The 27,841-nt window shown below is 43.5% G+C and overlaps 1 protein-coding gene across 1 annotated transcript in view; it reads left to right on the top strand.

The window, feature by feature from the left end:
* The window catches only part of Cnksr3 (CNKSR family member 3), an 87,613-nt gene that overhangs the window by 50,352 nt on the left and 9,420 nt on the right, over positions 1-27,841 (top strand). Inside the window, exons 2-9 of the mRNA XM_047559687.1 lie at positions 2,685-2,848; positions 9,657-9,859; positions 10,305-10,392; positions 16,448-16,489; positions 19,015-19,134; positions 20,931-20,990; positions 24,961-25,029; positions 25,276-25,422. Of these exons, the coding sequence (XP_047415643.1) occupies positions 2,685-2,848; positions 9,657-9,859; positions 10,305-10,392; positions 16,448-16,489; positions 19,015-19,134; positions 20,931-20,990; positions 24,961-25,029; positions 25,276-25,422 (893 nt within the window). The remainder of the gene's footprint in view (positions 1-2,684; positions 2,849-9,656; positions 9,860-10,304; positions 10,393-16,447; positions 16,490-19,014; positions 19,135-20,930; positions 20,991-24,960; positions 25,030-25,275; positions 25,423-27,841) is intronic.

A 27,841-nucleotide genomic window follows, 5' to 3' on the forward strand; every position in this document is an offset into this window, starting at 1 on the left:
GCCATAGCAGAGTGCCTTGGATAGGTGGCTGAAACAACAGAAATTTATTTTCTCACTGTTCAGGAGGCAGGGAGTCTGAGATCAAGGTCCGCAGGGTTGGTTTTTTCAGAGACCTCTCTGGCTCATGGATGGCTGTCTTTCCTGTGTGTCTTCATGGAGTCTTCCCTCTGTGTGCATCTGGGCATCTCCTTACGAGGACACCAGTGGTAAATCAAGACCATTCTCATGTTGTCTTTTTAACTGGATATCCTCTTTAAAGATTCTCTCTCCAAACATATTCTTAAGCACTGAGGGTTATGACTTCAACATGTGAATTTTGGGGAGACACAATTCAGCCATAACAGTGTTTAAATACCTGGGATTGCCTTCTTAACCTTTTAGAACGGATGAAGACAAAAGCTCTTTGTAAAGCTTAGAAGTGGACTAGAGAAGTCAGATCCTGAAGGGGAACATGTAGGTCTGCCTGGGACCTGGTTTAGGGCTGGCTAAGTGATTTACGGCCGAGTTCACAGTAATTTGTCTTTGGTCTGCTCTTTCCCAATCTTGGGACTCACTTAGATCCAAAGTATCTTTTAAGTGCCTCTGAGGCTTTGTGATTCTATTTTAATAACTGTTTTGTACTTAGGCCTTGCTGCTTATTTAGGAAGATGCTTGAAGAGGAATTTCCATAATCCCAGGTTATAATCCCTGTTTATCAAGTAGAATGCAGAAGAGCGAGGCTCGTGACAGGTAGACTTTGGCGTGAGTTTGAGCTCTTTTCTTCTGTATCCAGCTGAGGAGAACAACTGACGAAATCCTTCTTCTTGTTTCTCACCAGCCATGTGACTGTCCCAGCTTGCGGGTCTTCCAGGAGCCTTACAAAGGGAGGACAGAGTAGTTAGGGGTCTGCCCTTGGACCTTGTCCCCTGTCACTGTTGCCTGCTGCAGATGGGTATGCCCTTCCCCAGTTGACAGGCTCCTGGTGGCCTGGTGCTGGGACAGCCTGTGTCTCCCAGGTAGGGTATCAGTCTCAGCCTGCAGACCTCCTGTCTCTACTGCCAGCCTGACTCACTGGCCAGAGGCCACCAGAGCTTGAGGCGGTCAGAGAGGGTTTGTGTCAGTGTCTCCAAGCTCACTGGCTGTTGCAGAGTCCCTCTGCTAGACAGATGTCAAATTGGGGAGGATGAGTTGGTTATTGTAAAATTAAAAATTTCCTTTCCTTTTCTTCTATTTGGTAGCAAGAAATGGTTAGCACAGAACTCTTCTTCCTACATATTATCTGGAGGCAAATGGTGAGAGTTTATGGGGCTGAGATGTAGTGTAGCGTCACATATCACCCGATTTTAAGATTCATGAACTTCAGTGTGACCAAAAGGAAGTGCTGGACATCTTGTCTACTTTTGCTAACCCAGAGGAATACCCACACGACACTGTTTTTGAGAAGGTTAAATAAAAGCGTGTGTGTGTGTGTGTGTGTGTGTGTGTGTGTGTGTGAGTGTGCACTGGGGTGGGTAGCAACATACCTTCTGCATGTTTTGTTAAAAATTGAGTCTTCATCCTTTGTATTGTAATTGAATTTATCTAAATCTAGTCAAAAGCGATTTTTATCATTAGCTTTGAAAAGATTGACTGACTCAGGGTAAGATTTTATTCCATTAAAACCATTATATCAAGTTGACCAAAGAGTTCTTTGTACAGGAATAAAGAATCCCAAGTCCTATTTGGCTTACACACTTTAGTCACTCAGTGAAAGCATTAAGACTCCGACCCATTGGCTGTACTATCTGACCTGGAAAAGCTGCCCCAAGCTAACCACTTCGTATTGCTTTCTCTGAACCACTGCTGGCTCCTCCCTGTTTAGGTTTGTGCCCATCTGAACTTCTTCAGCTGCAGGGGCCAGAAACTTATCAAAGACATGCTTCAGCTAGAAGGGGAATTCCTTTCAATTGAGGTGGAAAATCCTAGGAATAGAAGAGTCTTTAGGAAGGTTGGATTGAGGGACATGGTAGGATATTATCAGAACATTTTTTTCTCTCAAATGGATTTATTCTCAGAAAACTGATCAGAAAAATGATCAACTGTACCCTCTGACTTTCAAGGTTGTACCCTCCGACTTTCAGCTGGAAAGGAATAAAGAGCTGCTGTCTTGTAGCCATGTGCCAAATGACAAGGAAGATTTTGACTGGTTCTGCTTGAGTCACATGGCCCTTCCTGCAGCTGTGACTGGCTGGTACCTGGCCACATGCCAACTGCTGTGGCAAAGTATTCTTTTCCAGTGCTGGCAGTTGAACACAGGGCCTTACACATGCTAGGATAGTGCTCTATCACTGAGCCACATCACCAGCCCAGCAAAGCATCTTGATTGGCAAGCCCACTGGGAGAGGCACGGTGTCCCCAAAGGAGAGGTTGCTTAGCAAACAGATAACCTATGTCTGGAACAGATAACCAGTGTTTCAAGTCAGCAGGGATTTAGTGTTTCCACCTTTAGTTTATAGGGGATGGGAAGGTAGCTATCATAAAATTGTGCTTGGTCCACTTTAGAATTTTGCACTGTGCATTTCAAACCTGTTTGAAGATGTCACGTGAAGGGTGCCCATCAGGTGGTGGCAGTGTATATGGTGATTGCTGAGATGGATATACATGTGAGCCATTTGGGGGAATAAAGAAATGGAATGATGATAATGATTTTTCTTTTTTTTTGGTAGGGTTAGATGACTGCCTGCAGCCGTATGTCCACAAGTTTGAGCGGGAGAAGATAGATGGGGAGCAGCTGCTGCGGATCTCCCATCAGGATCTTGAAGAGCTGGGGGTCACACGAATCGGACACCAGGAGCTGGTGTTGGAGGCTGTGGACCTTCTCTGTGCACTGGTTAGTTCAGGAGGAGGTGATCTGTACTTAATGTCTTCCTTTAGAACTTTATTCTGCCAGGTCCTCATCATGATCTAGCACATCATTATTTTCTTAGTGATCCATCAACGGAAGCATGAGTTGAAGATAATACCAGAAGGGAAGAAAAACATCATTTTCTAGAGTGAGGGCTGGAAAATTATGGCTTGTGAGTTAAACCTGGCCCACTGTCTGTTTTCATAAATAAAGTTTTATTGGAACACAGCTGTGTTCATTTACTCACGTGTTGTCTGTGGCTGCTTTTTGCTGCAGCAACTGAGTGGAGTAGTTGCAACAGGAACCGTGTGGTCCTTCAGAGCCTCTAATATTTACTCTTTTGTCCTTTACAGAAAAAAAGTTGCCTTTTATGGAAAATCTCTGTATTAGTTTTATTTTCCTATCTTTTATAAAGACTAAAAGGATGGACCCAATCTTGACTGCAAATGTCATCTTCTAAGTTGAAATAAGAAATGTCCCGATTTTCATGTCTGCTTTTGTGACTATTGAAAACATATTCAGTTACACAGATATTTGTGCTGTTTAAATGCACTGATGTGTGTGTTTGAAATAACCAACCCAGGAAATGGCAGCTAGATGGGAAAAAGGTGAACTTCACTGCTTATAACCGATGATTGAACTTGGGCTGTAATTGAGTGGATTCAGTTTTGCCGGGCCTGGTACTTGCATGACACCGCATAGTGACTGTGTGCTCAGCTCTTTTAGGGCCAGAAACACCTGTCAGAGCACTGTTTACAAACTGACTGGCCTGGGTGGGCTTCCAATCCCTCTGCAGGGGTGCCACGCTAAGGATGCCGTTTACTTAACTGTTAGAATCTAGACGCGCTGGTCGGCATTCAAGCTGGGTTAATAATGCCCTGAACCCGAGCCAGAGGTATATACAATTACATCACCCAGAATGTGGGAAAGAATGTGCTCCCGATGGGTTTGCCTTTGCTGGTCTGCGTTCCGTCCATTATACACTTGCCCCATTGTGCGTATTCTTCTTAAAATGGACAGAGCCGTGTCTTCCGCGCTGAGATGAGCTGCTCTTGTTTAGGAAACTAATGGGGAAATTATTTGTGGTTGATAAATGAGCTGCCACAGGGGAGACACCGTGGCCAAGTGGCCTGAGCATTGGCCGGGGAGGCAGGATTTTTGCATTCTAATCCTGGCTGGGCTCCGGAGATTCCTCCCTCCGCGACCTCTGGGGAATCTGTTTTCCCCATCTGTACAGTAACTCACCTTAGATGGGGCCGTGTACTTACGGGTCAGGGTTTTGCACTGCGGAGGACGTGCCTAAGCATCCTGTTTATTATTAAAACTGTCTGTTACTCACAGTCCCGCATGTTGGAATTTACTTTTATTATACTTTCTGGGAACATGGCTTTTCGGTCTTTTCTGCTTGATGTTCTGTGAATTTGAATGGTCTCCTTCACTTTGCAGTAATACTTGGAGGACAAGTGACTTTGAAACCCACGGCACGGGAGGCGAGGAGAAGGGTCGACGAGAGGCACATTGTGTCCATCCCGCGGGAGGATAAACAGCCCCTGCCTCTGGGCTTCTCTTTGCTTTTTCCTTTTCCCTGCCTCTTAAAACGTTAGAGTAAAATGAACAAAGCTGGACAAGTGCCAGAACCAAAGCTGTGTTTTATCTCCTACAATTTCCTTCTAATTTCCTCTGTAGACCAGGCTTTGACCTCAGACTCATGCTGGACTGCTCTGTGCAGTAGAGCACCCCAGACTGCACCGGGCAGGAGGGTCCCTGGAGGGTTTGCTAGTGAGCTGCGGAGAGTTTCTTAAGCATTTTCGTGAAATATCTCTAGGCTTCATATAATCATTTAAAATATTCTTACCGTAACGCATATACTAATGCTGTCTGTGTAATTCAACGCCATGTAGATCTTTGGATGCACAAATTGGTAGCTTTTTGCTCTGCGTATTTGCCTCCTGGGCAGTTGATGTGTCACTGTGATTGGCCCTGGTGTTATGAAAGAGGTTTCTATGTAAACTCAGTGCAGTGGATGTTGATTTTATGATAGACAGGAAATGAATAGAATTAGAAGTAAGGAAGGAGAGAGGAAATAACAAAGTCACTGGAAAGTTCTGGAGCAAAGAGAGGAGTAGGTAGAATGGATAGGGATTGAAAATAAGGAAGAGCTACTGATTAATTCTCTGAAACTGGCTCACTGTGGCTCTCAGTTGGCAGTAATGGTTAGAGAGCAAGGGCCTTTTGTGAACACTGACCTGGGTGGCAGGAGTGGCTTCGGAGAGAGACTTGCACTATGAGATGGAACAGGACCACCTCCCAGGATTGAGCTCAGAATCGGGCCCAGCCTTTCTGTAGCCATGTGGGGCAGAGGGAACTGGCAAACTCTAGAGCTGCTCTTTCCAGCAGACAGCTTTTACCACAAGTGACTATTTAAGTGAAAATGACTTAAAGTGAACTAAAAGTCAGACCCTTGGCCACACTAGCTACACTGCAGGTGCCCAGGTGCATGTGGCTCTGGGCCACCATATTGGACAGTGCTAATGAAGACCACTGTCATCCTTGCAGAAAGTTTGGTTGGACAGCACAGGTCAAGAATACGTGATGGATACCAAGAAGTATAATGTGTGGCTGGGGTTGTGGCTCAGTGTAGCACGCGTGAGACCTTGGCTTCAATCCTCAGTACCACATAAAAATTAAAAAATAAAGGTATTGGGTCTACCTACAACTAAAAAAAAAAAGAAAGTACAATGGGGCCCTGTGTTCTTTGTCAAATCAATGAAGCCCTAGTTTCCTAAGGCTGGGGCAGGGACAGCTGTCCTTTTAAGGTTGAAATAGGCTGCGGAGTCAATGAAGTTGGAATCAGTACATGTATCAGCGATACCGCCTAAAATTTGTGGTTCAGTGAAACACCTGCACTGAATCTACCTGTGTAGCCTGCTTATGTAGAGCCACATCCCTGAGATGAGTCATTATTCATCATTTACCCATGGCAAATCTTCAGGAAGCTTCTTTCTCTCTCTTTGTCTTTTAATGGGTGATATCAGGCAGAAGAAATCTCTGCCAGCAAGTTGCATTTAACTAGATTTTTTTTTTTTTTTTTGGTACTGAGGATTGAACCCAAGGGTACTTAATCACTGAGCCACATCCCCAGCCCTTTTTATATTTTATTTAGACACAGGGTCTCACTAAGTTGCTTAGAGCCTTGCTAAGTTGCTGAGGCTAGTTTTTTTTTTTTTTTTTTTTTTGGTGGTGCCGAGGATTGAACCCAGGGCCTCGTGCATGCGACATAGGCACTCTACCAACTGAGCTATCTCCCTAGCCCTGAGGCTAGTTTTGAACTCATGGTCCTCCTGCCTCAGCCTCCTGAGCTGCTGGGATTACAGGCGTGCACCACCATGCCTGGCTTACCTAGATCTTGCTTAGGGGCTTATCATATACCCTTAGGAAAACCATGAAGTGCATTCTTAGATTGTCACTTCATTGACTCAAGTCAGTAAGATGGCTTTGACTGTGCCTCTGTCACGCCTTTAGATCATCAACAGAGGTGGCAGAAATGGGAAAGAGGACAGCGGAGTTGTGCAGTTTGCCCTGAGCTAAAGTGTGGGTCATTTTAAGGCCCCCGAAGACCGAGAATTTGGTCTTCTTTCCTTTCTTCCTGGCTGGTGTGTGGTTTCTCAGCCGGATCTGGAAATGTGTGCTGATGGCTAAACCTCAATGACATGAAGGGAGATGGTGGTGGAAGCGTTTTAGTGTGTGTATGTGAATTTTTCGGGGACTCATTTTGTTACTTAATTTGTTTCCTGTCCTCCTTCCTCCTCCTCCTCCTCTTCCTCTTCCTCTCCTTCATTGCACACCGGGCCTCGCACGCTCTCGACCTCTGAGCTCCCTTCCCAGGGTAGTTCATGTGCTCCGGATGCCTCCCGTAAAGCCGTTTCAGGAGACAGGTGTTAGGGAAAAGACCCCGTCAGATCCGGTCTGAGAAGTTCCTCGTTTTCCGTCTTTTCATTGTGGAGCACCGAGGTCCATGATCCTCCTTGCTTACATTCTCCCGCAGAGGTCCTTTCCCGCCAATGTCCTCAGTCTCTTGTTTTCTCCTAGCTGGGGCAGGAGGTCGAAGGGGAGCAAACTTTCCTCCATCCTTCCTCCTTTTAAAAATCATACTCAATTTTAGATACATCTCTCCATCTTTCCAGTTCCATGATTCGTTTTGTAAAAAAAAAGAAAAAAGAAAAAAAAATCAGAGCGAATGGAGTGGAAAATGAAAAGAACCGGTTGTGAGAAGCTACCCTCCCCCTTCAGTTTAGCATTAAAAGCCACGAGGTGGAGGTTTTACGAGTTTCCGGCAGCAATCAATGCATCGGACCCTTTTTGAGCTCAGTAAGTAAACGTCATATGCAGGGATAAAAGTTCCACGTAATTTGTGGTGGCACTGGCCGTGGACAACCGACCTCGCTGCTTTCTGTCAACGCTGTTGATAGGAGGAGGCTGGGAGATGGAGCCAGGGGACCTGTCCCTCTCATCACTGTTGCAGGTCCTTCAAAACAAGCTGTGTCATTCTGCCGTTCAATCTGTTCGATTGTGAGTCTGATTGAATTTTTAAAAAAGCCATGATGAAAGTACATCTTTTTGTTTTTGTCTTCTCCACTGAAGAAAAATATTCTATTTTAGTCTCTAGCGAGGGGAAAAGGCGAGTGAATCTAAGATTTCCATAGGACAGTGCTGTTAATGCAGAACACATTTATACTTTGAAATTTGCACTTAAAGTCTGTAAAAGATGGTTTGCAGGTCATTTATGCTTCCCAGATTTCTATTTCTTTAAATTTTGGTAGTAAACAACATAAATTTAAACATCCAATAAAACCTATTTAAAGTCAGACCTTTCCTCAAAGCCAGAGCTGCTTCTTGTTAACTTACCATTGTTCTTGCAGACCTCCGAATGTGTTTATGTTTTATGCATCTTGACGCTGAAGTGTGTCTTGCCCTCTCTGGTCCTTTTGACTGTATGGCTGCAGCCAGCTGAGTGTCCCCATCCTCAGAGAGGGTGGAGCGTGTCAGCAGAGAATTGAGGAGAGTTAAGCAGCGACTTGATTGTTCGTTCTGTTTGGGGTTCCTGGCTAATTCTCCTTGTTCTTGTCTAATGTCGACCTACTTCCGATCTCACTCCTGGCCCTTTCTTGGGCAGATGTGTGCCACATCTGGGTGAATCCACAGTGGACAGATGGAATGCTTGTGCCTGGATGCAGAGCATCCGGGCGAGAATCCCAGCCCTACCACTGATCTGTTCTGTAACTTTGGAGAATTCATTGTGTTGGTGCCTCAGTTTCTTCACCTGTAAAATGAGAAAGACAGGTTGAGCATCCCTGCCCTGAAAATCTGGAGACCTGAAATGCTCCATGATCTGCAGATTTTTGAGGGCTCATGTGATGCCACAGATAAAGAATTCTACCCCGGCCCTCAAGTGCTGGGCGAGAGTCAGAAAGCAGGCACGTTGAATATAGCGTGTAAAATCACCTCTAGCAGCTTGTGTGAGCTGTCTGTGAAGCATGAATGGGTTTTTGTTTGGACTTGGATTCCTTCTCCAAGATAGCTATACAAATATCCCAAAAATGAAAAAAAATAAAAAAGATCCCAGATCCTAAACACTTCTAGTCCCCAGCATTTTGGATAAGGGATTCTCAACTTGAAATAACACTGCCACCTTCACAGGTTGTTTCCTGAGATCATAAAAGTCAGATATTAGCCCAGCGCCTGGCATAGAGTAAATGCCCAGGATATTGTTGCCAGTTTTTAAATGGTACCAGGTTCTTGGTTTGGGGTGCTATTGAGACAGTATAAAGTAACCCCAGAAATATCTTCTGGGGTTTTTTTGTTGTTGTTGTTGTTAAGATGATCAAGCATCCATTTAGGATATGTATGTGCAATTGAATATAGAAATCCATACTGGCTCCTCCAAAGTCATTTCACATCTATACGCTGTGTCCTAGGATTGGTTCTTTATCTGAAAGGGAATCTAGGATGATATTGTCACATGCAATTGATGTTCAGATCACCCAAGAAAGTCAGATCTTGTTCAAAAAGAACACAGATTAGAAGGTCTGGAGAGGGAAGGTTCGTTCCAGTGGAGTGACACTTGATGTTGCTGTTTTGTGAGTCTCAGCTGATGGAGATCCATCCGTTCAAGGACTCCAGTGTTGCTTGCTGTGCTGGAAATAGCAGTCAGCAATGCACAGAGCCCTGCTCCATGCCTGGTGCAGGCCTGGCACCCCACTAGAGGAGAACGGCAGCGGACACAGTGGTCCAGATAGGGACAGAAGCGGGTGACATTCCCTCTGGAACACACAGCAATGTTGGGAGGCTTTTATTTGTTGTCACAACTCGGGAGGGGATGCATCTGACATCTAATGGGGAGAGGCCAGGGGTGCTGCTGAACATCAGAGCACAGGAGCCTCAACCACAGCTGAGAACTGTCCAGCCCCACATCCGTAGGACTGAGGCTGAGAAAACCTGCTTGCTCTGGATTAAGTGGTCAGGAATCCTCACAGAGGGACACGTGGACCAGCACCTGAGTGCTGAGAATGAGCTGTCCATGCTGAGATCTGTGGGGAGAGACAGAGGAAGAGCAGGCTGTGGGTGGAGCAAGGTGTGGGTGCAGTGGGGTGAGGTGGGCTGTGGGGAGATCATGTGGGATTCTGGGCTGCCTGCAGGAGGGATTCTGGTCACTCAGTGGGCTCTTGATTTGTTAGGAGAGTTTGGACATTGTTGATCATTTTGTATTTTTCTCTTTGATTTTTATTTCCCATAGAATTATGGCCTTGAAACTGATAATATGAAGAACTTGGTTCTGAAACTGCGAGCATCTTCCCACAACTTACAGAATTATATAAGTAGCCGGCGGAAGAGTCCAGCTTACGATGGGAGCACTTCACACAAGCCCCCCAACGAGTTCCTGACGTCCGTGGTGGAGCTCATTGGAGCTGCCAAGGCCCTGCTAGCCTGGCTGGACCGGTGAGCTGCGGAGGGTCCCAGGGGCACAGGAGGCTGCACTTGGTCCCTCTCAAGTCCCTGGAATGCAGAAGCCTTAGACCAGTGCTGATCTTAGGGTTCCTGTGGAAGTTGTTTTAAAAGGTTAAAAACAGGAACAAGTTAACCTCAGCTTAGAGGAGAGGACAGCTGTGTGCTCAGGTCGTGTTTTACTGAGATTACACATTAATGATTGTTTGGTTGGTATGCAGGCTGTTGGTTCACTTCCGATGTGCTGTTAACTTTCGGGCCCATTTTTTGATGTTTTTTCCTAGACTGTGTTTCTTTCCCATTCCGTTTCCTCTTGGGTGTGTGACTTGAGGAAACAGGCTTGTGAAAGATGGCTTTGGCTAGCCTGTCAGGGGGTGGAATGCCTGTGGATTCCTCTCACCCCCATTTTGCTTTAAGGAGAATTTTCGTTCCTTTCTAGGGCTCCGTTTACAGGGATCACTGATTTCTCGGTAACAAAGAACAAGATCATTCAGCTTTGCTTGGACCTGACCACGACCGTGCAGAAGGTGGGTAGTACGTCATCTTCTCCTTTTCTCTTTTCTTCTTCAAAGGGTGTGCATGCAGGTATGATATATCCCTGCACCCCTTCCCCCCCAATTTTTTTCTTTTTCCATCAGAATTTGGGAGAGGTGGAAAACTAAATTAAATGCACTGGGCAGTTGCTGTGAAAAATAACCAGTGGCCTCTGAGTCTGAGATGACCTTCTTTTATTTTAAAATGGTTGAACTAATAGTCTTGTTCTTCTGCTTAAATGTCAGAGCTTTTAATTTTTTTCAATTAAACACTGGTGTGACTTCACTGCAAGTCTTTATTCTGAGCACTTTGCTCTATCTGCTGATTCTAATGTTCCATTCTGACCTCTGGTTGTTGGATTGACCTGTCAGGATAGACTAGGTTATGAGGCTGTAACAAACAGTCCCCAAACTTTAGCAGTTTATTCCTTGATTATTTATGTCCGGATGGGTCAGCTGGGAGATCTGCTGTCACTCTCCTCACTTCAACACATAGACTAACAAGACAATCAGTGTCTCATGTAGCTAGTCCTCAGGGCAGAGAGACAGAGAACCTTGGAGGGTCACATGTTCTGGTTTGGAAGCGACACATGTCAGTTTCACTCTTGACTCATTGTCCAGACCTAGTAAGGGCCCAGGAAGTTTTATATCAGTCAGTCTGTAGCTTATCTAGTTTCTATGATCTTAACTTTAAAAAAAAAGGGATTTGAAAATAAGCACTTAAGTTAGCCACTTCCTATTACATTTATTGTCATACACCAGACACTTATAAATTATTTTTTAATTGAATTGAGGCTATAAGCATAGGGAGGTGCTTCTCCCTTCTCCCCCGCCCCATTATATCCTACTTGGTTCTAAAATTCTGTGATTCAATGTTTCTTTTCACTACTTATTTGACAAAAACTAAAGAATATCCTCCCCTCCATTCTGACCATGCCGTCACAGACATGCAGTTCTGAAAAGACACGTGCTTTGTACATTTCTGAAACAAGAAGAGTGAAATTTGGCTTTGCCTGGGGCAGGTATTTGAGATCCCATCCTGAGTAGCCATTGAACCTTAGGTGTACGCACTTTGGAGGCCAGGATCTGGGTAAGGTGCCTGGAGCTACGAAGTGGCTCTTTGTTTGCTTGTTTTAATGATGCATAAAGTATTTTTGACAAAAAGAGCCTGGCACCAGCTGTGGTCTATTAGTTATAGCAGCCACTGAGGCCTGGCATTGGTGGTGGAAGGCATTTTCCTATCATATCATACCTTTTTCTTTTCCTTTACTACTCTTAATATTCTGCCTCCTATTTTGATTTTTAACTGAGTTTTCTTGTATCCGATTAAATGAAAACATAAGGGCTAAACATTGTAAATAGCAAATGGGTAACTTTTGCTCAGGGGTCACGAGCGAAGGGCCCTATCCCATGCAGCCGCCCCTGCTAGTGTGGGAGTTAGAGGGGACGTTCTGAAGTCGGTGGCAGAGGTGCTTGTACTTGCTGTCACAGCATGAGCCTGCTCTGTCTAAGAGGGTTGATGTTGCTTTGCAGGTATGGGGACAGTTCCTTCAGTAAATATCTATTTAGTACTTATTCTGTGTCTGCCACTGGTCTGGGCACTGGGGTGCCAGAGTGAATAAACCCATGAAGCGGAAAGAGAAAGTTAAGAGCTAAATAAGCAAAATCACGCACGTGCATACATACAGGCATATGTAATAATATATACATTATATGGGGGGATACGTGAAGTTCTGTGAAGCTAGAGAAGAGCTAAGCAGGAAGTGCAGGACCCAGCGTAGCATGTGGCCTGAGATGCTGGTCTCAGCGAGACTCCTCACGGAGCTGAGGCCTGAGTTGGTTGACCAGGTGCGTCCTGTGCTCACGTGGAGGGTGGACTGACTGCTTCCCTCAGGTGGCGCTTTCCTTGTGTTTGTGGGGGTGCTGGCCCTTGTGGATTGCCGACTGAGAAAGGTCTCCCTGTGGGGGTGCAGCTTCGCACTGGTCCCCTGAGTGCCCAGCCTCCTCTTCACGCTGACCTCTTCTTCTGGGGGCCTCACTCTGCCTGGTATGTGACCAACGTAATTTTAAAATGTCTGTTTAAATGAGGGAGATCTTGCTTTTGACCAAGAAGCAGATAGGAATTTGTCTTTTATCAGGAGAAATTTAACCCAAACTCAGGGGACACTGAGGTATTACTTTTGTCTGTCTGGGGGCTTACTCTTGTATTCTCCCCACCCATGACCCTCAGGGTTCAGTCTAATGATGAAGAGCCAGAGGTTGGAATCCCTTACCAGTAATCAGCCCTGCCTCGGATGTTGGGCAAGGCACTTAAAATTATGAGGCTGTTTTCTCATCTGTTAAATGGGACTGCTAATATTTACCTTACCAGACAACTTTCCTAAAAGTTATTGATGAGTAAGAAAAAAAGCAAGCCGGGTGCAGTGGTACATACCTATAATCTCAGAGACTCAGGAGGCTGAGGCAGGAGGATTGCAAATGTAAGGCCAGCCTCAGTAACGTAGTGAGGCCCTAAAACAACTTAGTGAGACCCTGTTTCAAAATAAGAAATAAAAAGGACTAGGGATGTGACTCAGTGGTTAAGTGCCCCTGGGTTCAATCCCCAGTACCAGAAAACAAAAAAAAAGCAAAAAAGTAATAAGCTATAAAGGCAAATGGTGAAAGAAAAATTAGAGAGAGAGAGTTTATAATGTACATGTATCTACACACCTGTATATACAAAGGAAGATGTGAATTCAGTCGCAGTTTAGAACAAAAGGTGTGTTTACCCTGGCAGGGAGAGAAGTAGTGAGAGAATGTAGGAGCCAAACAAATAACAAAAATAGAGACAAAAACGTTTTCATTTACAATAGTTGTGTATAGTGACCACATTTGCATTCATGTAAAATTAAATATAGATAAATAATATAATATTTTTGGTGAGATCAGTGCTGGCTATCAAGCCAGGACCTCTCACATGCTAGGCGAGTGCTCTTCCACTGAGCTGTATATCCTCAGCCCATTTCTTGAAGATAATACCTACCCCAAAATAATATTTTATAATCTTCATGGAACTCATATCATGCTTTGAAGATAAAAGCACAGTGCCTGCTTAAGAAATAGTAGGAAATGGTAGGAAATATAAAAATCTTGGCTTATGTAGGTTTTTGGAACCAAACATTTGGGCTTAAGGAAAGGAACTAAACAAATATTTCCTTATTTTCTGATATTTTTTATTGTAAACTTAAACTATATTAAGGATTTAGATAGGTAGCTATCTAGGGGGACATCCCTAGGTGGAGGAAGTTTAGCCCTTATCTGGTGCTTCCGCGGGGCTTAGGCAGGTGTTATTAGTGCATAAGTGCACACACACACACACACACACACGCACGCACACATGAATTAGAGATGGTAACCTTGACCAGCGAGTTGGATGTCATTTCTACTGTGCAGTATCATGGCGGCCACAGGATCCATGACCCCAGGGAGCTGCACACTCTCACCAGTCTTGACAGAAGATCTGTGGACTCTGGGAGGAGTCTCGTCTTTTCCATTCATTCCTTTCCTCCAGGGAGTGGAAGGAGTGAAGGGTGCATCTCTTTCTAGCGTTGAAGAACATGTTTCCCTAGAGCCCTTCTTTGTGTCCCCGTCTGTGAAGAGAGACATCTGCTTGTCCTTGTTCTCCCGCTGCTGCTCACTGCCTTGTCTCCCTCCTGGGTCTCTCCACGTTCTGTACCAGTCTCTCGATGTGGGGGATAAATGTTGCTGCCTTTCCTCCCCTGCCTGTTTCCTTTAGGACAGTTTCAGCTCTGGTCCTGCCGCAAGTCCTGGGATCCGTCTTCCCAGCCAGTCTTGAGGTGTGGAAACCAGGTTGGGAAGGGGCTGCGATTCACGTTTCCCGTCTGCCCTCCACGTGTGATAACCGAACAGTGATGGTGTGGCAGTGGCAGGTGTCACCTGCCAGTCTGGAAGGGAGAGAGGGAAAGGTGGAGGATCTGAGCCCAGGACATGGAGAATGGAGCGAACCACAGCTGTGGCAGCCGCACAGGAGTCCAGGGTGGAGTGTGAATTGTGTGTCGGGTGTCCATTGCTGGCTTGGCACGTATGGTCACGTTCCGTTCTCAGCGGTCCTTCTGAGGTCAGCTTTGTTATCGTCCTGTGTTACAGAGAAGGAAACAGAGGCACAGGGAGGTGCCACGTATTGCCCAAGGCTGATCTGTTCCTAGGAACAGTGAGCAGTGCAGGCAGGGGCGGGCTGCTCCTGCAGGGGATCAGGGATGTGAGAGGGAAGCTTGCCCACCGTCTGACTCAGGAGGGTGACTCTTCAGTCCCTCCTTCTCCCTTCATGCCAAGCAGCGGGGAGTCAGGTCTGCAGCTGTTTCCTCCCAGCAGAAATGGGTGTGGGAAGCCACTTCACCCTGGTAGGAGGTGACAGTGAGCCCTTTCTCACGCTGATTTGAGTAGTTGGAGGGCAAACTCGCCCCTGTCAGCTCACACCGGAAACCTGTTTTCTTGGTGGCTTCTTGGATCCATCAAAAAATCATGTAGGAGAGCCATGTCGCCACTTTGACTCTGGGCTCTGGTGCCCGGAGAGGCGCTCTCTGCCTCGGGTAATGGTCTCCAAGGGTGACAGTGCCTGTATCATTTGCAATTTGGAATGAAGGATCGTAAATACAAATTATTAGTTATATTTCTACCAAGATCCCATGCTTATATGGCTCCTCTAAATCTGACGTTTATTAAATAACTCTGCCACTTCGTAATAACAGGGTGCACTACTATGGTAGTTAGTAGTTTATTCCGTCAACTAAAAGGCAGAAAGGCACATTTTTGATCTGCATTTATTTTATTTTACCTAAGCTGCACCTGTAGCTGGGTTTCATATCAGATTCGCACGTGCATTTTAGATTGAAAAAATAGCACTTCAAAAATTTCTTTTTTGATTGTTTTCTCCCTGGGTTGCTCTTTTCTGGAGTCTTTGTAAATTTGGGGTTCAGGAAAGTAGCTGTTATAGTACCCTATCTTTCTATCTGATAGAGAACATTTTAAAAAATTTAAGGAGACAACAAAAGTTTGATTATTAAATTATGGGGTAGAAATTGGTAGCCGTCCTCTCCACCAATAATAATAATAAAAAAAAATTAAAATGACATTTTGATTTAAGTAGAAATCTTTGCCTGATGATTTCAGCAGAGTTGATGAATACTCTTCATGTACCTAAAATTATTAGCATTATCCTTACCCCTGTTTGGGATGATGCTTAACGGTGGTGCTGGCAGTTCATATTGCTTTTCTTCCACATGCACCCTGTGGAGTAGGTTGAAATCCCCTGCTGTGGACAGTTCTAGAAGGTTAACTGTGAAAGTTGAAAGTTTCGCATTGGCAGTTTCTCTTCGGTGGCTTCTGCACAGGACAATGGCGATTCCCATAATCAGCTAGCCCTATTGGTGCAGCTTCCCGAGCCTTTTGTTCTCAAGCTGGGTAAATAATGCTTTGCATTCCGGCCCTTCATTTAATGTCACCAATAGCATACCTCAACACCACTCTTTTGGCAGCATGTTAATGAATGTTTTGTTAAACCTTTTTCATCTACCAAGGACTGAAATATCTGATTTAATCTCAGTGGTGCTTAAAATAAACTTTTGTGGCTGAGTTTACTCAAGCCCTCATTTGAAAGCTATTCTTACAGGCAGGCTGGGAGCTACAGACTGCTGGCTTGTTGGTCCCCTGCTCACGAGCTGGGGTCACCTTGGGAGCCATTGTCAAGTTTCTTGGACTTTGACTTCTGGCTTGCTGTCGCTCTCTGACAGGCTGCACAGTAGGTGGAGTCCAACTTGGTGGTTTTCAAGTGAAGTACTTGGTCCTTAGATTATGAGCTTCTTGCAGCCAGGGAAGAGTGGGGTCCCGGGGAAGAGTGTCCCATCCGGGTGAGGGATGCTCGGCTTGCGGGTTGGGGGACGGGTGTCAGGGTCCTCATGAGCTCCGTGAAGAATCTGAAGAGCTGAACTATGGTTTTTGAAGGTTTTTTACTCTTGTGCTTAGTGTTCATTTTCTTCTTCCCCTTCTTCAGGATTGCCCTGTGGCAGAGATGGAGGATAGAGTTTTAACTGTAGTAAGTATACTTTCTAAAAGTTCTTAAAAAGTTCCTTTTCTGAAGGCAGCGGGAAGCACAGTAATTCAGATAAAAGCCCTGGGGCTTCTTCCCTCAGGATACACTTTGAAATACTGGCTTTGGGGTTATGAGTCTCTTCATCTATTAATTTAGGGGAAGAGTTAAAGCTACTTAACAGAAACAATGATTGTGAAAACCCCTGTGCTTTGGATTAACTATATTTGTGTGTGTGTGGGGGGAATCCTCTGCTTTTGTTTTATTTTACATTTTTTCCCCTCGAATAGGTCATCAGGGTACAAATGATACATACAGTGCTAGCTTAGACTTCTAGTCGTGGTTAAACTGATGTGTAGATTTCCCTTAAGGACCATTTTGATTAAAAAAAAAAAAATTCTTGGCAAAAACTTCATGATGGGGGTGGGGGTGTACCCTGACTATTTAAAGAGAATTCTGAAACTATTCCTCATCGCTTCCTCCTTTTGACACAAGCCAGCCTGTGTTCTTTTGATAAGGCCTTCCTCCTCCTGATTTTGAGGAATTTAGCAATGAAACTTGCTATAAATATATTTTCCATAAATAGGGAGGCCCAACAAACTGGAGGAATGTGGAAAGTGTCACTCCTTGGATTCTCCCCCTTGGAAAGTAAAGCCTCTCTTTTGGAATTTCCTGGTTCTGTTGGTTACTTAGCTTTGGAAGGTTAGGTGAGACTGATCGGAGGAGCTCCCACAGGTAACCACTGCAGCTTCTGCCCAGAGAGCTCCCCTCACCCCGACCTTGTCTCTTGAGTTCTACCTGGTCAGTGTGTGGCATGCAGAAAAAGCCAGTGATCACTAAAGAGACCCCAGACCTAATGCAAAACACAGCACTATGACACTAATAAGAGATGTCGTAGGCGAAAATCTTGGTGACCTTTGGTTTGGTGCTGAGTTTCTAGACAGAAAATCAAGAGCACAATGGATAATGCAGACTTCATACAAATTAAAAACTCTTCTCTGTGAAATGCACTATTAAGAGAAATGTAGTGACAAGCCACAGACTGGGGGAAAATGTTTTCAAAACACATATCAGATAAAAGACTTGTATCCAAAATGTGCAAAGAAGATTTTAAACTCAATAACAAGAAAACAACCCCAAAATTAAAAAGTTAATGAAAGATTGGAATAACACCTCACCAAAGAAGAGGCTTAGGTAGCAAGTAAGCATATGAGAAGTGTTCAACATCATTTTAAATTAGGGAATTGTAAATTAAAGGAGGGGATACCCCTACACACCTACTAGAGTGACCAGAATTCAAAACACTGAGAACACCAAATGCTAGTGAGGATGAGGACGGCAGGCACTTCTTATTGCTGATGGGAATGCAAAATGGTGTAGCCAGTTTAGAGGACAACTTTATACCTGTAGTCTCTTAATAAAAACTAAACATATTCTAACTATGTAATCCACCAGTTGTGCTCATAGCTGTCTACCCAAAGGAATCGAAACTTGTGTGCACAGAATTCTACATTAAACTGCACACAGTATTTCTAGTGGTTTTATTTATAAATGCCCCAAATTGGAAGCAACAGAGATGTCCCTCTATAGGTAAACAGATAAACAAATATGATACATACATAAAATAGAATATTATTCAGCAATAACAAGAAATGAACTGTCAAGTCATGAAAAAATGTGGAGGAAATTTCAGTGCATATTGTTAATTTAAATAAGCCAATCTGAAATGGCTGTATGGTATATAATTCCAACTGTTTGACAAGCTGGGAAAAGCAAAACCATTGAGACTAAAAAGATCAGGGGTTCTTGGTGAGGAAGGGGGAATGAATAATTAGATCAACCACAGGGGATATTCACAGCAGTGAAATTATTCTGCAGATACTGAGTTGATGGATACATAACTTTGTCAAAACCCATAGATTGTGTAACATGAAGAATGCTGACTTTAAATATGTACTTTATAATAATGTTTCAGTATTAGTTCAGTTGTAGCAAATGTATCACACCAACGGCAAGGTATTAGTAACAGGGGAAGCTAGCGTGGCAAAGGGGAATAGATGGAGGCTTCGTGTACTTGTTTAGTTTTTCTGTAAACCTAAAACTATTTTAAAAAGTAAGGTCTATTTAAAAAAAAATGGTTCAGGCAAGAAAAGAAAAAAACAAATTTTTTAAATCTTGTCAGTCTTCTATATTCAGAAAATGTGAGTGACCTGTGATAAGCCATTCAGGTGCCTGGGAGTAGATGCGTCCCCTTGAACTGTGGATAGAGGTTTCTTCCTGGTGTGTACTCCCCAGTGGTTGAAAAGGTGTTAATATAAAAGCCAAACTTTTAAAACAGAGCTGAAGTAGTGGCACCACTCCCACAGATTGCAAATATGGGGTCCAAATGCCATGTGTTCATGAGCAGAGTTATCAGAATGATTGCTGACCAGAGCCAGGGATGATAGGCAAATGCGTTGCTTTAACAGCCAGCTTGCGATTAACATGGTTAACCTTTGAACTCTCCTGACTTTCGGCCTCTCCAATTCTAGGTCAAGGTTTTAAATGGCATCTGTGACAAAACAATCCGCTCCACCACAGATCCTGTTATGAGCCAGTGTGCGTGCCTCGAGGAAGTTCACTTACCAAACATTAAACCTGGGGAAGGCCTGGTAAGCATTCTAGTAACACTTGTTTTATTCTCAAGTCATGCACACCAACATTTATTGAATTTTTTTTTTTTTAATTTCTTATTGCTTTCATTATCATTCTGAATAGTAGAATTAACAGTTATACAGCCAGGAATTTGGCATCTTAAACTTCATTGACTTATTTTTTGATCTTCAAAGCGTAAAAGTAAATACAATTTAAAACTGTACACGCATATCTTAACAGCTTTATTTTTAGGACTTAGCAATGCAAGGAAATATAAAACATGCATGCAAAGGAGAGATGGTCTCTGGGTGCAAAACAACATCTGTTGCGAGAGTGTCTATTAGCACTTAGAATGTGAGAACAGGCTGGTTGGAGGAAATGAATCCTGAAAAAACCTTCAGGAATGTTTCATAAGTCGTGTGCGAGCTGTATAATAACAGACCCTGGGAATACCTAGAGCTGATTTCCTAGTCTGCAGCACTCATCCCGTAGGATTAAGTTGCTGAACTTTGAGGGAAGCAACTGAGGCCCATTGATTAGCTGGGGGGATTTGAGTGAGAGAGCACTCACTGGTCAGTTTCCTCACAGGCTGTTGAAAATGTGCCATTGGGTGACGGATGCCAAGTGCCCGGTGCTGAGGGCACAAAGCATGTGCCTTCATTGATGACTGCAGCTGCCACTGCTGGTATTGGTGGTGCTGGTGCTGGTGATGATGATGCAGAGGAGGAGGAGGAGGAACAGGAGGAAGAGGAGAGGTGGGAAAGCAGAACTCCTATCAAGGAACCCAAATTCTTAGTGGGTGGAAAAACATATACTGATGCTTGTCTTCAAAGCAAATGATGGATTATAGCAGATTAAGTTTAAATAGGGAGGAATTCCTGGAGATGAGTGCATGGGTAATGCTGAAGCAGATACAAGCCCTGCAGAAATGGGGCTGCTGTTTCCGATCATAACGTTACACAGGCCGTGTGGCCTGGGAAGGGCGGTATCATTAGGTGCAGGAGGAAGGTCACAGACTCTGCAAAGAAACTGAGGAGTGGGAGAACCTGAGGGCCTCTTATTTGATGAGGTCCTCTTTCTAGTAAGTTGCTGAGCAGAGCAAGTTCAGGGCCCAAATGATTTCTGCATTAGTACAGTATAGACACCAGGGCGAGCAACTACTTTCTACCCTTTCCCCATCTTATAACAGTTTTGATAAAAACTGTTTTGTGCTTGGCATGTCCAACTGCATGGCCTGTCCTACTGACGTGGCCTCCCCCTCTGATTGTGCCTCCAGGCTTTGGGAAGGAGCGTAGCCTATTCAGCCTTCTGCTTCCCTTCAGACGGAGCTGTGCCTGTTGCTCATTTGCTATCTATGTTGTATTATTTAACAATCTTCAGTTGTACGGCCTGGTCTGCATTACTGTGGGCTTGAATAAGTCACACTGCTGTTACCCTTGATACCAAATTGAACTGAATGTATTGTGTCCCTGGACAAAGAAGCAGCCAGGAAAGAATAGTCCTTGTTTGAAATGCCTCCCTGTTTGACCAGGTCTGAGAAAATTCCTACATCATAAAGAGTGGGGCGATATTCTGTGTGCCAGGTACACAAATTATAATATCAAAGAGATCTCACATCTGATCTCCTTCACCAGACTTTTGCTTTGTTTAGTTCTCCTTCACTGCCCTTTGGATTTTGTTACATGGTATATCAGAGGCTTAAAAATGAGCATTGTTCAGAGGTGACTGGGTCTGATGTTTTGTGAGTTTACATCTCTCTCTGTTCTCTCTCTAAATGTTGGAATAACGAGTTAATATATTTGTGACTGTCTAGGGCATGTACATCAAGTCGACCTACGATGGATTGCACGTGATTACTGGAACCACAGAAAATGTAAGTGTGTCCCTTAAAGTTAACAGCCATTGTGTGTTTAAACCAATTTGACACAGAGCTCCAAACTTCTCATTTAAATGTTTGTATGCTGTTCTCTGCAGGGAGGGCTGGCGTGGGTGCCTGTTTTGTTTATGTCTGTAGATAGAGGACTGTACTCTTATCACCAGCTGTTGTCAATTTATTATTTAAATTGTCCTTTATTGCTCCTGTTCACACGTCATGCCCAGCTTTTACCCACACTTGTGTTACATTCTGTTTGCACCATGCCAGTGCTAAGCCATATATACAAAAACAATGATCTCTTTGTTGTTATGAATCACTCTTATAAGAACTGGGTTTGGTGGCCATATGTGTAAAATATGTTTTTTTTTTTTTTTGCTAAATGGAATTTTTATGTGTCTCCAAAGCAGCTATTTTAGGATTTTTTTGCACAACACAAATTCTTTTTATAGAGTTATATTTCATAATATTTGTCATGATTTTGAAATATAGTCACCCCCACTCCCAGTCCTGTGAATGGAAAAAGCAGGTCTTTTTCAACCTTGAGAGACTTTCTTCAACACCTCACTTCCTTCTGAAAATGCGGATATATGTAGGGTTGTCTTTTTTCTCCTCACTTTTCAGTTTGTAAAAAGTAGCCATTCTTGCAACTTGTGGTGTGGCTAGCTTTTTGAATGATACTGACATAAAGCTAAACACATTTGAGTAGCTTCCCTGGGTTTGTGTCAGAGAAACATGTGTCTAAGGAATTAATCTATTTAATCAACCGAGACAGGAGGAGATAATTTTAAAAAGTAATTATTTTTCTAATTTTGTTGGAAACACATGTCTAATTTTGTGCTTTGGCTACTTGGTCTTTTGATAAAAGAAAATAGCATGATCTTTGCTGAGTGTTTGTGACAAGCACTTGATTTTTGTGGTAAGAAAATTACATTGCTTAAGGTAGTTAACGAATTATAAATGGATTGCACAGTTCTGATCCACAATTACGTGGAAGATAGTTGTGTCTTTATTCCCCGTCGAGGAAGCACTGGGAATCCCTAGGAATTTTTATATCACCTGACCTGATAGGTAATGTCAGCGCAGGAAGCTCTGTTTTTAGCCTGGAGATGATGCTAAAGAAAAAGTGCTCAAAGCTTTCCATGGTTCGCCCTCATCCTTGTTTTAGAGTTGGTATATTGCGGATCAGCCGTGACAGGAAGTGATATTCAGGCATCTGTCGATACATTGTGTTGGAGTTGGATGGATTCAGAAGATGGGGATTGGTGTTTCAGTTTTCAAAGAGCTGAAGGTTTGCAGTTGTGTGGTTTGGTGATGATATTGTTTGACTTAATCAGGCCTGGGGGGTTCCAGACTCTACCTGGCCTTCCTGAAGCAATTTCATGTGGAATATTTTCCTGTCATTACCAGCAGGCACAAATTCCTCCCTTCTGCCTTGTCCCCTTTGTTTAAAGATGAGAGTTGAAAAAAAGATTAAACAAACTGCTTTTGGAATCAAATAAATGTCCAATGTCATAAATAACGTATACCTGCGAATTCCTACCCAAATCATAATTCTGGGTGGCAGATCCAGGGTTGACCTGGATGTGGTCTATTCTGGTGTACCCAGGGAGAACTATATGGAAATCATCTCAGAGAGAAGTGGTTAAATATCTAAGAAAGAAAACTTTGTCTTATCCCTTTGGGTGATCCATTTAAAAATGTTACTCATTGCTTTAGACATTCAGCTTATGTTTTTTGAATACCTAGAATGTGCTGGGCACTGGGCTGTCTTACAGCTGAAGGTGGGAAGTAGGTAAGAGTCTGCTTTTGAAGGGCATAATGTGGATATTTCGTACTTACTGGTGTGTATTTATCCTTGAATGGCAGTAGAAAGTGCCAGCTCTGGTTCAGTTTTCTGACTGTCACTTAAGGTCACCATGATTTCAAGTCAAAATGTTTTCACAGAAGCCTAGAAGGGTAAGTGGTAATGGGCAGAAATTTGCCTATTGCTTTCCCAACTGTATTGTTTTCATGTTTTTCCATCTTGGACTTCCGGCTGGATGCGATGCCAGTAGGCCATTCTCAGACTGCCAGTTCACTTTTTGGAAAGTTACCTGAGAGGTCAGGATCCTTCCATGTGGGGTGATTGTCTGTCAGACTTTTTTTTGATATCACAATACTATTCAAGATCTTTTGACGAGAGTCTTGACAACTCTATCCTTTCTCCTTTCCTTGACCCCTGAGGTTAGGTGGGCATTAGGTTAGTCTTGGAGAATGGGGGCATTATTCTTCAGATCATCACCCATCTGCAGGAAACCAGAGCAAGCATCAGTTTTCAGTAGTTGGACTCATGGTGAAGATAGGCAAGAGCTCCTGCCCCAGGGAAAATTTTGGTATTAAGCTCTCTCTTTACCACTGTTCTGCCAAACACAGCTCTTAATTGCTTGGTCAGACATTTGAGAAATAACTGCACGAGGATCCTTAGGCAGGGAAGTCAATTCAGGACATTCCTGCATGTGTTTTAAGATTGTACCGTCTCTGAACTGGGACTTTCTGGCCTCGGGGCTTTCTCTTATAAAATGGAGCTTACCTTAAATGAAACCTTCATGCAGGATGTAAGCATGGGTTAAACATGGGACACATGTTTATGAAAAGAACATAGATGAATTCATGTTTTAAAGAAAGCGACTCAAGGGAGAGACTCAAGTTAGACTTAGTGCTTTGGAACCCACCTTGCTGGTCGCAGGTGAGGGAGGCTCTGCCTGGTTGTCATGGTGACAGGTTAAATGTTTTCGGAAATAACTGGCACTGTTACCCGTGCCTTGTGTTGGGCCCAGATAAATCGAAAGAAGTGTTTGTGTAGTTGAATTCTGCTTGTTAATTTCTTGTTGAGTCTAGCACAGTAGTTGAGTGAGAAGATTCAGCAAGTGTGTTAGGAATTTCATTGCTGCCCCCCCCCCCCGCCCGCCCCTGTCATGTTCAAAGTGCTATTTTGTTTAGGATGGCTGTAAATTGAGGTTTCAGCCAGTTCCATAAGATACAAAATTAAACACTCTAGCCTAGATAATGTTTACTTTGAATCTGAAAATCAGAGACTTGACCTTTTCTCTTTTCTTGGTATCTTAAAGACTTCTCGGTTACTTATATGAACTAGAGTGTTTTGGACAAAATATCGGACAAATGGATTATATCCCTTTCCAGATATATGTCTGTTGTTGCAAATTAATAGCAGTGCATTATTTGGGAAAAACAAAGTCTGATCTTTTTCTTGACACTGAAGACATTTTGAATTTAACCTGAAAATGAAAAAAATAAAATTCTCTGTCTTTGGGGAAATAAATTTCCTGTTGCTACCGACTTTCTATTTTGTTTTTAAAGAATTTCAACTTTTTTTTTTTTTTTAAACTTTATTTTATTTAACTTTGTATGTGGTGCTGGGGGTCAAACCCAGGGCCTTATGCATGCTAGGTAAGTACTCCACCACTGAGCCACAATCCCAGCCCCCAACTTTCTATTTTAATAACATGGTGATAATGTATAAAACAGGATTGAGAGAAAATAAGATTTACACTTAGGAAGGAAACAGGATGACAGAGTTACAAAGAAGATCTTTACAGGTTAAGCAGCTGGTTGTTTTTTACAAGACTAGTAGGGATACAGACAAGGTGTGTTTCAGATGAACCAACGGCTTTTAGCAGCTAATCATTTTGACAGTGTGTTCTGACTCTCCCTGTAGGTTGGATGAACTGGCTGTTCTGATGGAGAGATTATCAGCGACAACCATCACTAATAAAATAGATAATACAGTGTTTATGCATCAGGTTCCACGGACTGTTTCATCTTGAGACGAAAAAACATTATTTTTCCTGAGAAAATTTTATTTCTGTTACTCATTGTCTATATAAGAATGAAAGAAAGGAAGAAAGAAGAAATAGAAACAGAAATAGAAGTAGAAAAAATTAAGACAGGTTTCTTTGTTTCCATATAGTCTCCTGCAGACAGATCGCAGAAGATTCATGCTGGGGATGAAGTCATTCAGGTTAACCGGCAGACTGTGGTGAGTTTATTTATCGAGGCCTGATTTTCCCTTTCAGAATTGGTAGTTATATAAAAAATCATTTTGTTTAATTTTTAAAAGCTTTTCTGTTGCCATCCAGTTTTCCACTCTTTTAAGCAGTGCTAAGGTGAACATATGTGTAGTGTACCTGTCTGCTCGCACGCTGACTTCCTTGCAGTCCATTCGTAGGCTTGATTTGTCATTATTCATGAGATGGTCCTCTCTCCTCTGTGCCTTTGTTTGAAGGTGGGATGGCAGCTAAAAAATCTGGTGAGGAAACTGAGAGAGAATCCCACCGGAGTCGTGTTGCTGCTTAAGAAGAGGCCCACGGGTTGTTTTAACTTCACGCCGGCCCCCCTGAAGAACCTGCGCTGGAAGCCGCCTCTTGTGCAGGTAGCTGTTATCCTGAGCCTTCACCCAGCATCTGTGCATGAATAAGGTTGAAGGTCAAAAAAAAAAAAAAAAGATTACATTTGAAGGTGATTGGTGAATTGGTTTGTGTATGCTTAGATCATCCTACTTATATGAAAATATAAATTCTAGATCTACTCTGACCAGGATAGTAGCCACTAGCCTTTTATGACTATTTCTGTCCTTTTTTTTAAGTTGTCAGTGGACCTTTATTTTATTTATATATTTTTATGTGGTGCTGAGAATCGAACCCAGTGGCTCACACATGCTAGGCAAGTGCTTTACCACTGAGCCACAAGCCCAGCCCTTTTATGACTATTTAAATAAATTAATTAAAGGAAAAGTTCAGTTCTTCCCATCTTCCTGGCCCCGTTCCAGGTATTGAATATATTCCCATGTGGCTCCTGCTGCCATATTGGATAGCCCGGATATTGACATTTCCATCATCGCAGAAGGTTCATTTTAGATCTTCTCCTCATGTTACAAACATATACTACTCTGCACAATTGATCACTGAACTTGGAGAGCCCACGTGGGGTTGAGTCCTCAGTGACACTCTGCACAGGCACAGTGGGTACGGGATGTGACCCAGGAGCCACACAGCATCCTGATTGCATTGTTTAGGAGTCAGTCAGAACTGGCAATCTTTGGTGATAATAAAAGACAAACTGACTTTGAGCTTTGTTATTTAAATTCTCTTCAAACAATACAGGCCCTTGTTGTCTATACCTGTAACTAGGGGCTCACTGCTGAGCTGTCCTGATTATGTGACTGATCCTGAGTGTTTACTTCCTAAGCCAAGAATGTAATGAAATGACATTTTAAAACTTTTTATAAAATTGAGATTACAATTTTATTTGTAGCTGCCTGTGATTTTTTTTTTATACATCTTCACTTGGAAGGTGTGATAGTTTCAAGCCATCAGTTTGAACACTTTGTGATAGAGAACACTGCAAACATATCTACAGGTCTAGCTTATGGGAGGGTGAGGAGGTTTGAAAATAAATTGTACGCAGCAGAAGGTAAGAGCAAGAGGGTACATGATTAATACTACTTTTTTGAAACAAATTGCGAAGTGACTAAATCAGGCTAATGAATGGGTACATTACTGCACACACTTATTGATTTATGGTAAGAACTTAAAAATCTACCCTCTTAGCTGGTTTCAAGTGTGCACACATCATTATTAAACATCATCACCATGTTGTATAAGAAGAACTCTTGGACTTCTTCCCCCCAGCTAACTGAAAACCTGTCTTTGAACTAGCATCTCTCCCATCCTCCTTCCCTCTGAATCCCTGGGAACCACCTGTCCACTCTTTGCTTCTAAGAGTAACTTTTTTAGATTCTACACAGAGGTGAGGTGGCGCCGTTTCTGTTTTTCTGTGCCGGGCTCATTTCACTGAACACTATGGTTTCTACCAGGGCCCAGGCTGTCTCTTGGCTCTGCTGATGCTTTCCTCTGCCGTGCCCATGTTCTTAGTTTGATGTGATTCCTTTTGTCTAGTTTTACTTTAGTTGCTTGTGCTTTGGAGTCAGAGCCAAAGTATCATTTCCCATCACTGAGAATATCGATCATACCCCAGCTACTTTTGTTGAGTTGCTCAGTATAAAAATTTAAACATGCTTAAATTTAAATTTAAAAATTGAATTCTCAGAATGTGATGCTTTGCATCTTAGAAGTGCTTAATTTGTGGCAGATACGTGATGGGGTGCCTCCCAGCTGCTAGCTCGGCTGGCTCACTGCTGCAGGGGAAACGCTGGGCTCTGAGAAGACCTGGACTGTGTAGGGAGGGCGCCTCTTCCCCATGAGCTGGAAGAGTAGGCAGGATCTGCAGAGGCAGGCGCGAGTGTGCCGCGGAGATGGATGCTGTTCTTCAAACACACTCGCCCACACGACACGGATAGGCCGCCATCAGGGAAGGGCAGAGTTAGGTCAGAGTAAGGTAGGGTTTCCTAGAAGTAGAACTGCGATTCTTATGAAGGGGATCTTGAGGATTCTACCGCTCAAAGGATCCTGGTGTCACCAGAGAGCTTTGGGCCTTGGTGGCCCTGCATTGGAGAGGCAGCTTTGTCAGCTGATGGCCATCCTTTGGAGAAGGGACAGCTGTGAGCTTTCAGTGGTGATATCCACAGCAGCCTTGGGTGGTCTAGATTGGTACAGGGGGTCTGGGGTTGGAAAGGAGTGAGTAGCTCGGACTCCCTGGAACCAGAGATGGTAGATAAAATGACAGGTCAACTGAGACAGTGTGGTGCAGGCACGGAGGACCAGGCTGAGGGCGTGGACTTCACTCCAGGTGACAGGGGGGCACCTGCTTTACGTTACTATCTCTACTGTTCTGCTGTGGTTGTCATAACAAAGCACGCTGATTGGCCGTGGAAGTTCTAGATGAGGTGCTGG

This window comes from Sciurus carolinensis, chromosome 7, assembly GCF_902686445.1.
Source record: "Sciurus carolinensis chromosome 7, mSciCar1.2, whole genome shotgun sequence".
Lineage (NCBI taxonomy): Eukaryota > Metazoa > Chordata > Mammalia > Rodentia > Sciuridae > Sciurus > Sciurus carolinensis.